Below are 17,514 nucleotides of genomic sequence, written 5' to 3' on the forward strand. Positions count from 1 at the left end.
TTCACCCCTGGCAGTACAGAGGAAGATGCTGATCTGTAAAGATCCCTGAAAAGGTTGTGGTGAAATCACACAGCTCTTCTTTTCCAGGGAGTGCAGGGCTAACGGAGCCCACTTGCACACCCTGCAGATCAAGGACTGGTGGGACTTTGCTGGGCAATTCCTTCCCAGCAGGATGCAGCTCAGTCTCAGCAACAACTGGGAAAAGCTCTTTGACTTTTACCAGCATGCTGCTGATCGTGCGTGTGTGAAACGATACAGCAAACACACCTCAGGCAGAGATCGCACCAGGAGCCCTTGGTGCAAGGGGGACTTCAGGATAACGTAGCACTACCTGGAACCCAACGTGCACCCCCTGAGGAAGGCAGGCTTCCTCCGCAGGCAGGGCCCAGGGTTCAGACCTGCCTCCCACACCGATCGCTGCCATGGGGGCTGCTCCCAGCCTGCTTTTTGCCAGGCCCTGGTCACAAAGCCACCATCTGTAGCCAGGCCAGCTCAGCTTTGGGCTCGCAGCAGTTGGGCACCTTTGCTCCCTGCCATGCTCCAGAAGCCTCCTGAGCACCTGGGGAGCACCCAAGGGAGCACCCGCACCCTGTGCTGGGTCCCCACCACATGAGGGGCTCAAGACAGGCACTGTGCCCCAGGCTGCCCGGCTCCAGGCAGGAGCTTCCTGGGAAGCCGGCGCACAGCACAGCTGCTTGGTATTACTGGAAGTAAAGCCCCGTAATTAAACTCCAGCTAATTGCAGGCCAGCCCACCCCCCGCCCGCCTCTCGGCGGAGACGGGATTCGAACTCGCGACAGCAGGGAGCGCCCAAAGCGGTCCTCGGGCTGGGGTGACAGACAGCGCTGCCAGCCAATCGGCTGTCAATAGGGGCTCAAGAGCCCGCCTCACGCCACTGCTATCCCTAGCAGCCAATGCGATGCCGAGAACGAGCGTGGCCTCCTTCTAAGGCGGGATCAACCTCCGCGGTAGGTTCTCCCGGCAAGGGAAGGGCAAACTAACCAATAGAATACCGCGCAGCGCCAAACGGACGTGGATTTCACCCAATAGCCAACCGCCGCGCTAATTGACAACAGAGGCGCCCAACCCGAAGCGCAGAGGGCGGGCCTCCGTGCGCGGCTTCCGCTCCCGTTGTGTGAGGGGCCCGAATCCCAACCGGCCGCCGCCGGGCGTCTGAGGCCGGGCCTGGGGGCGCCGCGGCCTCCCCCGCTCCCCGCCGCCTCCTCGGCCGGGCCCAGCGCCTGCCCCGGGCCCTTCCCCGGCCCCTTCCCTTCAGCAGGGCCCAGCCCAGCCTGGGGTCCCGGTCCCAGGCCCCGTCCCGTCGCCCCTCGGCCCCGCCATGTCTCTGCACGGCAAGCGGAAGGAGATCTACAAGTACGAGGCGCCATGGACCGTGTACGCCATGAACTGGAGCGTGCGGCCGGACAAACGGTTCCGCCTGGCGCTGGGCAGCTTCGTGGAGGAGTACAACAACAAGGTGGGCGCGGGCACGGCCCCCCCAAGGGGCTCGGTATCCCCCTCCTGGCGGGGGGGAGGGGGGGGTTGGGGTCTCCCCCTCCCGCCCCAGGCACCACCCCCGCGGGTGAGGGGGCTGTGGGGGTGCCGCTGCTTCGGCCCCGGCTCTGTGGGAGCCAGGCGGGGCCTCCCCTGGGTGCCCTCCCCCCCCCCGTTGGGCCCTTCCTTGCGGGGTTTGGGGTGCTGGGGAGTCGGGGTGGGGGTGCTGGGGGTGCTGCTGCTGCTCGCAGAGAGGTCTTCCCACGGCCCTCAGCCCCCCTCGGCGCGCCCGGCTTTTGTGCGCAAAGTTTTCGGCCAGGGCTCAAGTCTGGGAGTGTGCGAGCTGGGTTGAGGCTTTGTCAGAAGCGTTACACGTTTCTCGTTGTTCCTTCTCCTTGGGTAAGGCTGTTGTGGTGGGTTTCTCACGAGTCTGTGATCCCTCAGTGCCTTCACTTGTCTCTGAGAGCAATGGTGTGGTTGTATCCTCAGCATCCCTTCCAGATCGAAGCAGGGAGCCTCGCGCAGGTAGAAGAGACGGGTTCATCTCTTCAAACGTTTCACCCTTCGTTCCGCAAGGGCCTTTAATGCACTTGTCTGGGGTGACGAATGCATACAAGCAGGGGAGAGATGAGGAAATAAACCCAGTTATAGAGCATCCAGAAAGTTGTGTGAAACCAAAGGTGTTGCAGACAGAGCTTTGTGTTTGTAGCTTTGCAGAGCGGCCTAATGGAGAAAATAAGGACAAAAGTTGGTGTTGGGGACAGGGCTTTGGGCAAGGATGCCAGGAGATGTGATGGTAAGGCAAGGTGACGTCTCTGGCAGTGGTTGAATCACTGCACCTGCAGCAGCCCTGACATGCTCACAGAGCACGCTGTAGTCCGGCCACTGGTCCGGCTACGAATGAATTGTGTCCTCCTGCTGCTGAGCACCATCGGGGTGCTGGGGATTGCAGCTCCCTGAGCTAAAAAGCTTTCTGTTTGTTTAAAGGCCAAATCATCAACTTGTGATATTTTTTTCTTGTTTAGAAGCGGTAGAGTTGGCTAACGAGGGACATTTTCTGGTGTTTTTCAGTTTGGGTCATTCCCGAGGGATTATTGTTCCCAATTGCAGCGTTATCAAGTCTGCTTTTCAGTTCAGGCTTCAACCATGAAGGCAGTTGAGTCAGCCACTTTTTTTTTATCCTTTACACTTAGTTGTTGCAGACAGAAGCTGTGTAGGACTACGTAAATCACCGCTGTCTGTAAATATTCCCCAGAGCTTCTCCTGACCTCAGAGATTCAGGACTCAGAATTCTGTTGACTCCAGTCCCTATAAGCACCTCGTTCCGTATTTATGCAGCGTGGTGTGAATAGCAGGAAAGTAATCGTACGAGGATGAGCTGCCAGTCTGGCTGTCATAGAAGGAAAGCAAATGTGTGATTAGAAATTAACTTTGTGCAATAATGCAGGGAATCGCGGCCTTTGCTTTGTCGAGGTGCTTTGCCATGATATAAAAGGTGCTGTTTTTTTGTGTGTGGTGAGGGGTGGGGGTTTTGTTTTTTTAAGGTGCTTTCAGTACAGTTTTCTGCTGCAGGTAGGTGATAATGAGTAGAGCCCTCCTGGATAAATCCAAGTGTTGTTATAGCTCAGAGTGGTGGTGTCTTTGCTTTGGAGACCAGAGGGAGCTTGGGAGCGCTCAGTTATTTGCGCACTCTTTGTGGTGTCTCTCTGAGACTCTCAGCACTTTGCTGAAACTTTCAGAGGATGCTCAGACCCTCGGGGAACGGCTTCGGGCTCCAGACTGGGAGCTCTAGGACAGACCCTGTTGGTCGTGCTGGGTGCACGCTAGCCACGAGTTCTCTCAGCTCCAGCCTCTGTCCGTGGGAGTGGTAAAACTGAGGTAACACAGGGAAAGAACTGAAGGTGTGTTAAGTAGTCCATGATGTCATGCTTAGAGCAGTTGTTTTTCAACCTGAGTTCTGAGATAACTGGAAATTTTAAGACTTTTTAGGCACGTGTGGAAGCTTTGTCCTCTTGCTGAAGTCACCCTGCACGGTTGAGATGTTTTACGTTGCCAATTCTGACATCAAAATACGCTCGCAGGTGGAACCAATTAAAAGGCTAACGAAAACTCACTTTCATTTCAACTTTCTCTTTGCGCTCAGATGTCTTTGGAGGTTTTTGACAAGCACCAAACGTTTCTGTTCCTGTTGTTGTGGTGTTCTGTTCTAAATAACCGTCTTCTTCCTTCCCCCTAATACACCAAAGCCCAGATTGGAATAGCAATTGCTGAAAAAGTAACCAAATAGGTGAATATGTCTTTTCCCTGTTACTCTCCTGTTTTATTTATATTTTTCAAGGTGTTTTTAAAAAGATTTAATGCACCAAGCGTTCGTTGTAGCAGCAGTTTCTGCTGGGGTTGGAATTGCGGGGAAAGGAAGAGGACAGATTCTTGTCTCCTTCATTTCAGGGAGTTTCCATTTCTGTAGTAATTACCAGCTCTCCAAGTACTTGCCGTTACATGTACAAAAGGTATCTTCACACCTCTAATTTGGGGGGGATTCAATTCTACTGACTGCAAACCCCCAGTCTCCTGCTGTCCCCAATTCCCAGACTCTTCTAACCGCTGTCACTCCCCCACTACTAACAAGCTGCAGGGCACAGGAGGAAGCTGATTGCCAGGATCTCTCTGAACCCCCGGGGAGTTCTGGTTCAGCTCCTACACCTGCACTGATCGGTTCCCTGGTACAAGAAGACAGATGACTTCTCTCCAGTGGGAAGAGCTAAAATTATTTGGGCTGGCTTTTCCTGAACGCCTTGGATTAGCAAAATGCTGTTAGGCTTTAGAACGTCTCGCGGATCGCTGGCACGACGGGAGGCAGATGCGGGCTCCTGACCATGGCTTCAGGGATCAGAAATGATCTGTGGAAAGCAGCAGGAAGGCTGGTTGCAGGACGTGCCTGTAAGAGAGAGGTGAAATCTGCTGGAGAAAGCAGGAGGAGATGGTGCTGTGTGCTGCTCGCTCCCGTCGCTGGAGCAGACGGACAGGTTGTGGCCGCGCATATCCCAGACTGCTGCCTTCTCCTGCACGGTGCCTCAAATCAGGGAGTGTTCCGGGTGGTTGCTTTACCAGAGAGCTGCGTTGTTCCCTTTTCTGTAAGGTTTAGGGTTGCAAAGACAAGTTGATCACGTGTTAGAAGATCAAACAGCGCCGTGAGATCTGTCTGATTGTGTCTGACCCTTAATAATTGTGAAACGTCATTCTTCTTTCGCATCACGTTGAAGGGGGAATCTGGGGGAAGTTAATGAATGCTGCTGGAAGGCACTTGTTTGCTCGGATGCGGTGTTGCAAATGAGCCTCAGGTAAATAAAGGCTTGGACTGAGACAGAACACATGGCCGATTGCAGCATATCTAGATCTGTGGGAGAAATAAAATAATTATGTAGCATTCCTGGCTGCCATCGTAGCGTAATTGCAAAGCTAATGGAGGTTGAACCCCCTTGTCCTCATTTTCCCACCAGGATGAGTTACAGGTAGATGCAGAATGGTTCAGCTCGTCTCCTGCCTGACGATTGCTTTGGTTTTAGCATCTCCTCAGGCTTTTCTGGTCTAGGCTTCAGGCACTGCTTCGTGCAGCAGTTGACAGCAGCAAATCTCACCTTGCTTGCAGGAGGGAGAGACGGGGCTCTCGTACAGGCAGCATCCTGAAAATAACTCCATCGTTCCCTGCAGCCTGCACCAAGAGGATGGACGGAGGGATTCTGTAGTCGCTGCGTGTGATCGGGTCCAAAGAGAAGAGTCAGAACTCTGAATATGCTGAGCTAGGAGAGAACAGAGCTTCTCCAGCAGTATTTTCTGCTCCTGTCTCTGGGCTGACCAGTGCCTCCTGCTCAGAATTACCCCGGGCTGCTGCCGGGTCTGACAATCAGCGGCAGACACCTGCTCCTCTGCAGGTGCCAGGAGATCTTGTGTCCTTGGTGGGCTTTTTGTTCTCCAACCTGGCCTGCACTGAAAAACGTCAAAGATCACCAAGGGGTTGGCTTGCTACGTAGTCACTGCTTTTTCTGCGGATCTGAGGGGTTAAACGTGATTATACAGCGCAGGGATCTGTCAGTTCACACCAGGAAAGCGAGTCCTGTGCTGTCTGAGATCTGCTGCTGGTTGGGGAACGTTGATTGCTTTGTACGGGCTTAATGCCCTCACGTTGAGCTGCAAACAGCATAAGCAAAGGGAAAGAAATGATTAGAAGTCATTTGTCTTCTGATTCTGACCTTGCCACAAGATTTTCTGGGACCAAGGACAATTTGCTTCCTCTGTGAAATCCGCTTAGCATTTCTGATCCCTAAAGGAGTCAGAGAGCTTTTTTTTGTCAATCGTTTTGGAAGACCGGGAGATTCGGGGCTGGTTCATGGTGGGGTGTGGAGTAGATGCAGTGAGGGGAGTGCAAGGCAGATGTGGCCTGGTTTTAGAGGCTTGTTTTGATGTCTCCTGGGGTCTGTTACAGGGTGGGAAGGATGGATCTTCAATTTGACAAGTGGCAAGGGTTGCATTTGTTAGGAGTGTCTCTAAATGGACTCCTAATTGGTGATGATGGTTCAGTTTAAGGTCTGAAGGACTGTGGAGGGGTGGTGGTGTGTGTCTGGGGGGAAATATGGTGATTTCCAGCCTACTTTAAATGTGTAGTTCATTAACTGAATTACATATGCCAGAATATGTAGGAATTGTCCAGATAAACATCTTAGAGTAAGTCCATTAAGCCACCGTTTCCAGGAGGAAGCTGCAGTGTGGAAAGTATTAGGAAGTTCCTACTGTGAGCAGCTTACAAACTGCTTGCAGTGAGTTGTCCTCGCAGTGTTTGTGTTCAAGCAGCGTTTAGCACAGTGGGGCTCTCATCCTGTTTAGGTCTTGTAGGCACTGCTAGGTAAACACATCCTCCCAGCACCATATTGTTCTCTGAGCGCTTTCTGACATGTCAATATTTTTCTAATAACATAATGTCTGGGACTGCGAGCATTACTTCAGGTGTTGTCATGACCAAGCTATGTGGAGATAGCTTCTTGTCTGCCCGTCCCTTTATCACACTGCTGTGGGAAGAAACAAACAACAAAAAAAAAACTAATTTGGAGATAAGCTACTTAAAATCTTCCAGCAGGCCCGCTTTCTTGGTCTTCTCACACAAAACACTTGAATAATTTTGTCAATGTTTTCTCTTCCCCCTCCTTTTTTTTTCAAGTTTGAATTCTCTTTACTTTCTGACACCAGGTGGGATCAATCTGTGTTCTCCTTTGGTGCGGTTGTGGCAGGCTGTGTTAGCTGATGTGACACTGAGAACAGCTCGACAGTTAGCTGGTGTGATCTGTTGCAGTGTGTGAAGGAGGAGGGTGGGCTTTAGTCCCTTAGGCTTGGATTTTGCTTCACCTAAGATCGTGCCTTCAAAGTACAGCGCTGTGGTGAGGATGTGTACGTCGCTTTGCTTCCCAGCTGGGCATGTACGCACAGCTTTGAAGATTTCTCATTCCATTGCCATGATGGTCCTTTGTAATTGTCCTTGAGGTCCCAGAAGGCATCCCTCTGAAATACGCTGTCCTAATGCACTAATTGTAAATGATTATTCTGATAAAAATGCTTCCTTTTAAATACGGTTTCTTACAGGTGCAGCTCGTTGGTTTGGATGAAGAGAGCTCGGAGTTCATTTGCAGGAACACTTTTGATCACCCCTACCCTACCACGAAGCTTATGTGGATCCCAGACACCAAGGGAGTCTACCCAGACCTGTTGGCAACCAGCGGCGACTACCTGCGTGTGTGGAGAGTGAGTAAATCCTCCCTGGGGGGAGACAACTCTGCTACTAGCTGCTGCATATTTATCTCATTTTTGCTGTTTTAATCACCTGGTTGAAGATAGAGGTGGTGATTGTGTTTTCCAGACATTTAGGTTGTAAAGCTGAGGGAAAGAAACCCGGGATTAGCACCCTGTGTTGGAAGTACAAGTGGAACGAGTCGTGTGATGTTTCTGTTTCAGTCAGATGTTTTGCTTTTTCTAAAGGTGGGTGAAACAGAGACCCGGCTGGAGTGTTTGCTGAACAATAACAAGAACTCTGATTTCTGTGCTCCACTAACATCGTTTGATTGGAATGAAGTGGATCCGTACCTTCTAGGTGAGACTGACAAAACGCTGCGGTTTTTGGCATGAAAAAGACACGCTTCTGAATTCAGTCTGGTGAAAACCCAGATGTGCCTGGCTGCTGTCACTGCACTCAGCACTCTGGTAACTAACAAGCGGACAAATTTGTACGTCAGAGAAACTGCCATTGTCTTGGGTTTCAAAAAAAAAAAAAAAAAGACAGCTCGTGGAGACTTTTGTATTGAAAGGTGGCCTCTCCAGTACAGAGCGGGTCGCTGAGGTTGGGTTAGGGGCATTCCTTTGCTGCCTCAGCTGTTCCTACCTTGCAGATAGGAGCTATCAGCCTTCAGGGCTGGGGAGCTGGTGTTCCAGTGCTGAGTAAAAGTGGATGTGAACTCCTGTGACTTATTCAGTGTGTTCTGGAGTGGTTAGAAAACTTTTTATTTCATAAAATCATTTCAGTTGCAGAAGTAAAGGCAGGAGCCCTTAAATCAGTTGGACAAGGGGGCTGAATGCATCAGGCTTAATTTTAGCCTTTGGGACAAATTGTCAATCCATGATGACTGATTCAGCAGAGGTTTGTTTTCCAGCAGAGGACAGCCGTTCGTGTCAGGGGGATTTGCCCAGAGATTAACACTGATAATGTGTCTTAGTAATTATTTCCTACATGATTTATTTTTTCTGTGTTGCACTGCTCCTATATTAAGAGCTTTACTGCTAGCCCCACCTTCAGTCCACAGAAGCAATCAGTTAATAACGATGTGCTATTGCAGTTCTAGGATTAGGCTTTGGTTTTGACATGTGCATGAGACTTAAAGGATGGGGAAGTTCATCCCAGAGCTGCATCAGGCTTCTGCATAGATTGAAGCAGACATGAGCTATTTACACTTTATTCCTGTGTGAAAGACTTTCTGCAGCTAAAAGGTTTGGGTCATTTAAATGCACAGCAGACTGCTGGCTGGTTGACATTCTTGACTTTAATTGTATGCTGCTCTTGTAGCTATTCTGATCTGTAGATGTCAGAGGCTATTACACTAATGGAGTAAGTCATTAGCAAAATTCTCACAAATTATCTTATTAAGAATATTCATTTTGCTAACAGAAGCCTTTTTGTTTCAGGTACTTCTAGTATTGACACGACCTGCACTATCTGGGGTCTGGAGACAGGACAGGTTCTTGGAAGAGTAAATCTGGTCTCTGGCCACGTTAAGACCCAGCTTATTGCGCATGACAAAGAGGTGATGGCTTTTTTTGGGGTTGTGTACATTGCATATTTTTAAAGCAGCAGAAAAGGAAAAGGGCTTTTCTTTGTTTTTTTTTTTTTTGAGAAATCTGATTATCCAAAAATGTATCTAAAATTCAAGATTTTTGGCTTTGATATACATTAGTTATAGCTAAGGCATAGAGGTTTTATACATTGCAAACTGATTAAAGCTGTACTGTTGGCTACCAGAACTGCTCTGTTTACCCATCATAAAATCTGGGTTTGAGAATATGTTTGTCTTACTAGATTATGCTCTAGAATGTTTTAGAAAAATGAGATAAAGCATCAAACTAGAATTGCAATCAACTGCATATCAAAGGCAATAAACAGCTTACAGGATTCTTTCATTTTAACAAAATCTGAGTCTGGAAAACAAATATGTTCAGTTTCAGTGAATAATCCTGTAATGACATGACTAGTTGTTGTTTTTTCCCCTCCCTTTGGCAAATGTAGTGACTTTAAAACTAGCTCGGAAGCTCAAGCATTTAACAGAAAATGTCACTGTTAGTTCTGTTATTCATATGGAAAATCCATTTTACTGTGAATTAGGAGGCTCACTAAAACTGAGGTTGTGTTTTTCTCTTTGCCCTGGTGCCGAGCAGGTGTATGACATAGCATTTAGCCGTGCAGGTGGTGGAAGAGATATGTTCGCTTCAGTTGGTGCAGATGGCTCGGTGAGGATGTTCGATCTCCGTCATCTGGAACACAGCACCATAATTTACGAAGACCCACAGCACCATCCATTGCTGCGTCTTTGCTGGAACAAGCAGGATCCCAACTATCTTGCTACAATGGCCATGGATGGCATGGAGGTGAGGCACTAGCTCTCCTGGGGGTGCTACTGGCTGTGATTTTTGGGAGGTTGCTTGGCCCTTAATTTCTTAACAACATTGCCCTCTTCCTTCAAAAATTTTGTGGAGCATGATTAAGGACCACTTCTTACTGTAGTGATTTCAGTAGGAGTCTAGGTAACTGGCATTATAAACTTGGAGATCTCTGGGGCTCCTAAATATTTCAGCTGATTTTTTTAAGAGGGATCTGTGAACCAGTTGGGCAACAGCTTTCACATAAAATCATAAATGCAAGCATTTTAGTCATCCTGTTCTTTCTCAGTTCATTGCATAAGGCGATGTACCTTAGTTTGTCGCCTGTGCTGCTTCAAGGAAGCATAATTCATTTGCCATGTCTTCATAACTCAAAAGCCCTCCTGGTGAGGCCTGGCTCTTTTTGAGATGCACGCAATTTGCTGACCAGCTAGAAACTATTCTTTGAGAACAGTGTGTGCTTGCCAGGTGCACCCTTTGGGAAAGTCTTTGCAGCCTTAGTTCAAATCTTTTTGTTTTCTGGGGGGAAAAAATAAAAAATGCAAATTAACTATGTTGTTTTTTTTTGTTTCTGAAGGTTGTGATTCTGGATGTCAGAGTTCCCTGCACTCCTGTTGCCAGGTTAAACAACCACAGAGCATGTGTAAATGGAATTGCTTGGGCGCCTCATTCTTCCTGCCATATTTGTACAGCAGGTAGGTGTGGAAAGAGATTCCAGATCAATCTTTCGCCATCTATGTTAGTGAATCTCTGCTTGGGAGCTTTTCATTACATTTGCAAAATCCTTTCTTCCAAAAAGTCAATGCACTTCTCTTACTGCCTTTTGCTAAAGATTATAAGCGATTTAGAAGCCTTTTATTAAAGCCTTTCCTAAAAAGTTTCTGGAAATAGACACCTGCTTATTGGGTGGCAGTAGTGAGCACAGTGCCCAAACTGTGCGTCTTGTTGGCTGAGCTATTTTACTTTCCAAGCTTCTTAATGTTTTTTTTTGCAAGCTAGTTCTTAAATGCTTTCAGTTGGAGTTCCACTGATTGTTTGGTTTATAACTGTCCTGGATAACTCTCCACAGTATAATTATCCAAAGGCGTGTGCAGGTTTTGATGGAGAACAGCTGCATCACTCGCTGCGTCTCCATCTTGATTTCTTATCTGGACTGCAACAGCCATATTCTATCTAGCTGCCTCTGCTACACCCCTTTTAGGGAGATGCCATGTAGGGAGATCCCGTAACACTTTGATTCTACTTCCTGTTCTGTTTTCTTGTGCAGCGGATGACCATCAGGCTCTCATCTGGGACATCCAGCAAATGCCTCGTGCCATTGAGGACCCTATCTTGGCCTATACAGCAGAGGGAGAAATCAACAATGTACAGTGGGCATCAACTCAGCCAGACTGGATAGCTATCTGCTACAACAACTGCCTGGAGATTTTGAGAGTGTAACATTACTGCTTCATGCCAAATTGAGGCAAGGCCGTATAATTTCCCCTCCCCTCTAAAGTAAGAACAACACAAGTCAAGTGGCCAGTATCTGTTGTTGCTTTGCATCTACTGTTCCAAGAAACTGTTCCAAGAATCAAGGACAGGTGTTTCCTGTCCCCAAGACTCTAAAACACAGAGACATGCTGAGCCTCTTGGACCTTTTGGGTTCTGGTTTTCCTTTTTTTTTTTTTTTTTCCTCAGTTAAAGTTCTGTATATTTGTTTGACTGTGTTAATAAGCTTGCAGGCTTTAAGTTGCTGCGTATGTCCACGTGTTTGTCAGCCAGCTGGGGCAGCACATCTAACTAGTTCGATAGATGCAAGTGCAAAACAAGGTGGGGAGAAAGACGGTGATGTTAACAGCCACCTTGGCAGGAATCCTTATCATTCCTGTTGTTGCTGCCTCTCAACTGTTTGAACATTTGTATGTTTTTTATATATTGGGCTAACTTTCTATTGAGTAAGGCTTTTCTCCCGAATTCTTACTTTTGATATGTGATCCACTTCCACAGGCCCAAAGCAGGATATATTTGTTGATACAAGTCACAATAACACTGCAGGCTCCCTGGCAGTAAAGGCCTGCCAGAATTAACTATTGCCTTGGCTCTCAATACCTGGTTACCTGGGCAGAATTTTCTGGTGCTGTGAAGTACAAGTACTTGTTGCACAATTTCTTTACACTTCTCTGATGCTAGAGGCAGTTGCTACTATGGTAGGCCTTATTTTTAAATTATAACGGAATTTATTGTGTGTCTCCTGCAGTTGTGTTAGCTAACAGAATGGTAATAGGTTTCAGAAAGAAGATACTTGCATGACTTGAGCTCCCTCTGAGGTAAATGACTTCTCAAAAAATGTTATTTGTAATGGACTTTGGATTGACATTTCCAATGAAATGATTTCCCCTTAGAGGGCTTACTATCTGAACCAAAATAAAATGGTTTCACACTTTGTAGCTTGCTTGATTGGCAAATAATATGACCAAGATTTTGTGGTTAACCTGTACCTTGGAGCTTCTTTGCATTTGGCCTATGTTCCTGGGAGTTCTTAAAAGGAGTGCAAAGCAATCTTTTTTTCCTAAATGTATTTGCTTTGTACTGTCAGGTCTTGTTGAACAAGGAGATGAGTTGGAAGGGCTGGTCTGCTATCCAAATGAAAGCTGTTTCTCTGAAAGAAAGAATTCCCTAATGTAATGCACAGAAGATGGGTTTCAAATGAAAGAAACAGTGCCACAGAGGCTATGGTTTGGCACTTGTCATCCTCATGTCTTTTTGGGATGTGTCCAGGGGCATCTGTTTCTGTTTTGAATAGTGGAATGCTCTACAGTAATACTTTGCAATCAAAGCTGAGGGGATTAGGCAAGATAAAAATCTTCAGTGAAGTCTTAATATAACACAGCTATTCAGATCGATGTTCCACAGTGCTCTCCCAATGAAGACGTGACAACCGTAGCTGGGCTCTGAGGCTATACCGGCTGAGTTTTGATCTAAGTGTCAGAAATTATCAAAATCATCCTTCCACCTAATGTATATTCACCTACAACTACAGGCAGCATTATAAATTGTAGGATGCTGGCAAACTTGAATTTTGATGGTTTATGCAGCAAAGGCAAGTTGGGGAAAGAGATTGCTGAGAAACAGTAAAACTGACACCAAAAGTGCTGTCAAGTACAGAACAGAATGAAGTTTTGTCACTCTGGACATGGAGAAATATTCTTCCACAGATTACTTTTCAACCTGAGCTCAGAAAAGCACTGCCTTGTGAATTTGTTTGCAATTCATTAGAACCAGCATTAGATTCCATCACCCCTTTTAATTGCAGAGCCAAGAAACTAACACAGTTGAAGCTCCGGGGTTTGTCAATGGCATTCTCTGTGCAGTTGTGGGATTTTTTGACAGAAGGCTTCATTTGACTTGAAGGTCAGTTTTCCTACACTAGCTGTGGTGCTGAGAGTAGTGTGTTCCACAGATCTGGTCTAGGTATCAGAACGATGTTAGCCAAACACTTGGGTTCTAAGTTTTTTAAATAGAGTTTCATCTTAAATTGGAAAATACTCAGAATTAAGTGAAAATTAGGATTTTCCTAGTAGCAGCGTATAATTACATGCAGAGCTTTAGGATCTCATCAAAATGTGCACATACTTGTAATGTGCTGTTTAATTACAAACAGTGGATATTATGTGCTATGTCACTAAGGGATTTTAACTTTGGCTTGGAGTGCAAAGTCAGTTGTTACCAGACAAGCTTTTAATTTAACTTGTGGTTTGGGGAATGGCAGGAACTACCTGTAACGTTAGTACTTCCAGAAGTCCCCTCTGTGCTTTGAAGTCTCATTCTTAAATAGATGGCATGAGTAAAGGATGAATGTGCCTGCTGCTTAGCTTAAGAACAAATCTTTTGCAATTGTCGAATTGTGCTTCAAGAAAAGACATAAGCTAATTTAGTTGAAAATAAAGTCACCAAAAGACTCCATTGGCTGTACTAAATGACAAATACAGCCTGCTTCTCTAGGAATAGAATCTGTTTGTACTAAGATGATGAAAAGAGCACGTGTGAAGGGGCTAATCGTCAAATAAGCGGGTAGCTTCTGCTAGTGTTAGAGTACAATTCTGTTGTGAACCTAGAGTGTCAGTCCTTCCACCCATAAAACCAAGGGAAGTTCTCTTGTGGTGTTGGGTTCTCATTCCAAACTCTTCAAAGGCAAGTGAAAGAGTTTTGTGGACTGCAGTGGATTCTAAATAAAACTCTGTTTAGCCAGTTGGGCTACCTTCTAGGTCCATAACGTGTTGCTTTGGGCATAATCTGTTGTCATTCTTCATATGAAATTACATTCAGAGTCACCAGAGGCTGTTTGGGAACAGGGAGATGCTACTTAAAATAGCTTCTTTTCAAAGAAGTCGCTTGAAAGGTTAATGACAGAAAAGACATGAAAATCCTCATGGGTGAGATGTTCTGTAGTGCAAATGGCACTTCCATCCAGAGAGGAAGTTAGAGACTTCGGTGCCCTTTTGTCAGCACCTGCTGACACAGTGGCAGCAAGCTAACAGTCTACTTGCTGGTTCAAGTTTATTTGCAAGATAAAATAAAACCCTGAGACTTGCCACTGTACCCTGTGAATCAGAAGATATAGTCTATCACATTTTACTGGCTTAACATTCAATTATGTTGGGCATGAAACCCCCAAAAGCATTATTTTTTTTCAAAGTTCATGGATATAAATACTTCAGCATTTGATCTTGATTATTTTGTGCTTGCTGGAGGGTGCAGAGCAACTGCTTTCAAATGCCTTGTATCCCTTGAGTATGCAGTAACATTAAGGGAAAGGTCTGAGCATCAGTGAGGTTAGAAAAGCAGAAAATCGCAGGCTATTTTGGTACAGGCAAGGCCTTGATTCTGGTACAGAAATGTCATTTTTCTCTGGCTTTGGTAGTTGTGTAGCACTCCAGTTGATTAATTCCAGATATTATGCTATTGTCTGGTTGTTATGTTCCGTTTAAACCAAGCTTTCCACAGATTTCTACTATTATGTGGGCAACCGGTTGCTAGTATATGGGCTTCAACCAGGAGATTTCAATTGTGTAATACCTCGTTAGTGAGGGGAAAGCATCCAGAATACAAGTTGGATGTTGAATTAGCGTGTTGTGTGCTAACCCTTAATTGTCTAAATGAAACGGCCTACGGTAGGTTGCGTATACCGGACTTGTACTTCTGTGTGCAGGGATTTAAAAGGCAAGGATGTGAGTGCTTTGACAATCTATTTAGAAAGGAAACGGTGGTTTCAAAGAGCGATGTGACAGGAGACTGATAATACAGGTTGTTCCGTGTGGAACCTTGAAATGTACTTAAAAGGGGGAGGCACTGCCTCTCATAAGTCAAAGTTAATGATCCTTTCAAAACTTAGCTGTAATTACTCTCCTGAATGTTCTGGATAATAGTAAAAGGATCTATTTTTGCCTGGTGTCGCAGTGAGAAAGCTGCATCAGGCTCAACTATAGATCATTGCCTACCAGGGACTAGGTGAGGGGAGAAGTCCAATATATTGGAATTCACAGATGCTCTTGTGCTTGTTTTAAATGTAAATTAAGAAAGCTGAGTGTGTCTGTTTTGTTCTCTTGCAGATGGCACTTTAACAAGTATATTTTTGGTAAGATTAGGAGGAGAGTCATCTTTTCCTCAGTCTTTTTACGGTAGGCATTTGTCTGTGTTTTGTATGAAATATTAAATAACAACAGTCACTGAAATCCTCAACTGGCTATGGCTGTCAGTATCTAGTGGACCCTCATCTGTTTCTACTAAACTCCAAAACCATGAGCACTTGACAGTACTGTTTATGTTAAACTGAAGCTCTCTATTCAGAGAAAGACACAACCTTGCAAGGTCACCCCAAGTAATTTAGCGCAGCTTGTCACCCGGAGTCCCTTTTTGCTTTATTTAGGAACTTGGCAGTGTTTGGCAATCTCTCTTCTACTGTTTGACAGCAGCAGTGGCAGGTTGGTGGTGTACAGATGTAGCTGGATTCTTTGGGTAATGTTTTTGTGATAGAAAAATTGCTGCTGCTGTCTGTAAATTCACACAACCTGAATTCTTGAGCTTGTCAGTTCCTCGTTTAATGGTGTTTTGTCTCTTTCAGAACATCCTCAAAAAAAGGATGAATGGCAGCAAGGGTAAGCTATAGGCTCAGTGGATTGCAGAGTTACAGTTCCAACAAAATACTGAAATGGTTAGTCTTCCCATTGCTGGTTAGCAAAATGGCCCTGCCACCTCACATCCATACTGTTACCAGTTAATACAGGTTATCTCTACATATTTACTGCTTCCTGCTGTCAGACCAATATTCCAGAGCAGGCCTGTATTTATTGTACAGTGGACATTAAAAACAAGGCGTCCAAAACCTGTTCTGGAATGGGCAAGGTGCTGTCAACTGTGTCCCTGTTTCTCTTGATCTTTGCGGAGAATCCAGGGATTTATTTGTATGTGGCACTTAACAAGCACTTTCTCATGCTTACTTAGAGAGGCAGCTGTATTTCACCCTACTTACCTGAGAAGAGTCAGAAATGTTTTATTGCTGAGGATATTGAGAGGAATTTAGCATGCCCAACTCTTTTTAGGAAGAGATTTCCAGAACTCTTCTTGATCAGCAGCATTCACCAGCACTAAAAAGCAGTAATTAAAAATGCAGCTAAACACCAGTTACTGAATGCTCATCATTCGTGGCAGACTCCAGAGACAAAGGCACTTGTGAGACTTGCTCGCTGCTGTCTAATTTCAGAAGATAACTTTGTCTGCCATATATCTCCGTGGCCTTTTGTGCAGCCTTTGATACTCAGCATCAAGCTAGGATTTTCGTACTCATTAAAAAAAAAATCTGTATGACTTCCATCCAATTTACTCCTTTTCAGAAAATCTAACAAAAAGATTGTTTCCTGAAAAATATTGCTGCAAAGGGTAGCTGTAAGCCCATATTCCAGCTCTCATTGATAGCCACAAGTCAACATCCCTTGGAGTTTGCTCTCACGACTGTAAAATGTGTGACTCAAGTCTCCTCCATTAGAGACGACGATCGATCTGTCAAATCTGAACAAAGGCATAAATGCGAGAACTAGTGAAAGTCATAGTACAGCTGTGAAGCAATGTGTTGCTTTTCTGACAACCTGGTGAATATGAATTATGAAATCTACTATTTAAAAGGAACCTTTTTTTAAACTTGGGTCGCTAGCAGTGTAAAATGTAATTTAAATCTGTTGCGCCGAAGCATTTTTGTTACCGATAGTCAGTAGGAGATGTTTACTTTTGTGTGTTTTTTCCCTTCTGCTCTTTCCATTCACGGTCCCGTTGTGGTAATTTCCTGAAGGTGTAATCTTTGTAGCATGATTGTACAAACATTCATATGAAACTCCCGACTTCTTGTTCTCACTAAAATATGTTAAAGCAATAGTAGTTTTACTTCTGTCCTTCTTTTCTCCACCTTCCATATTGAGATTTGCAACTTTGCTACTATACTGTCCTAGAGGAATCCTAGTATCCTGCTGTTCAACAGACATGTTGTTGACATGGATAACTGCAGTGTCCCTATACTCCTTTATTTTTATGGAGAAAATGCAAAAGGTTTTGTTACAACGGATTTTAACACCTGAGTCATGGAACCATACTGTTGAAACTCTGTAAATTTTAAGGCAATTTTCTGAAGTCGCTTGTAAGTGGAATGTTGCATCCTTTTATGCTATTTCCTGCTTCCTATGTAGTTTTATTCAGATTTTTTAACCTTCTTTCTAAGTTTCAGCCTCCTGTGTATTAGGTACAGTATTTTCTGCCTTTCATACTTTGTAATAAAAATGGAACATTTGTAGATTGACTGCA

At 45.4% G+C, this 17,514-nt stretch overlaps 1 protein-coding gene across 1 annotated transcript; it reads left to right on the top strand.

Annotated features, from left to right (window-relative positions):
• Positions 1-1,120: 1,120 nt before the first annotated feature.
• DCAF7 (DDB1 and CUL4 associated factor 7) lies at positions 1,121-17,514 on the top strand. The gene is made up of 7 exons (XM_035347677.1): positions 1,121-1,477; positions 7,126-7,284; positions 7,519-7,630; positions 8,716-8,834; positions 9,463-9,672; positions 10,262-10,379; positions 10,952-17,514. The coding sequence occupies exons 1-7, from the start codon at positions 1,340-1,342 to the stop codon at positions 11,122-11,124; spliced, it is 1,029 nt and encodes a 342-aa protein (XP_035203568.1). The 5' UTR covers positions 1,121-1,339; the 3' UTR covers positions 11,125-17,514.

The sequence above is a fragment of the Oxyura jamaicensis genome, chromosome 27, assembly GCF_011077185.1.
Source record: "Oxyura jamaicensis isolate SHBP4307 breed ruddy duck chromosome 27, BPBGC_Ojam_1.0, whole genome shotgun sequence".
In the NCBI taxonomy this organism is placed as follows: domain Eukaryota; kingdom Metazoa; phylum Chordata; class Aves; order Anseriformes; family Anatidae; genus Oxyura; species Oxyura jamaicensis.

What these genes read in the sequence shown, in the direction of transcription:
- DCAF7 (XM_035347677.1), top strand. Translation starts at nt 1,340, where the DNA reads ATGTCTCTGCACGGCAAGCGGAAGGAGATCTACAAGTACGAGGCGCCA. An exon ending in AGTGGATCCGTACCTTCTAG is followed by an intron (nt 7,631 to 8,715) that starts GTGAGACTGACA and finishes TTTTTGTTTCAG; the next exon opens with GTACTTCTAGTATTGACACG. An exon ending in CTGCCATATTTGTACAGCAG is followed by an intron (nt 10,380 to 10,951) that starts GTAGGTGTGGAA and finishes TTTCTTGTGCAG; the next exon opens with CGGATGACCATCAGGCTCTC.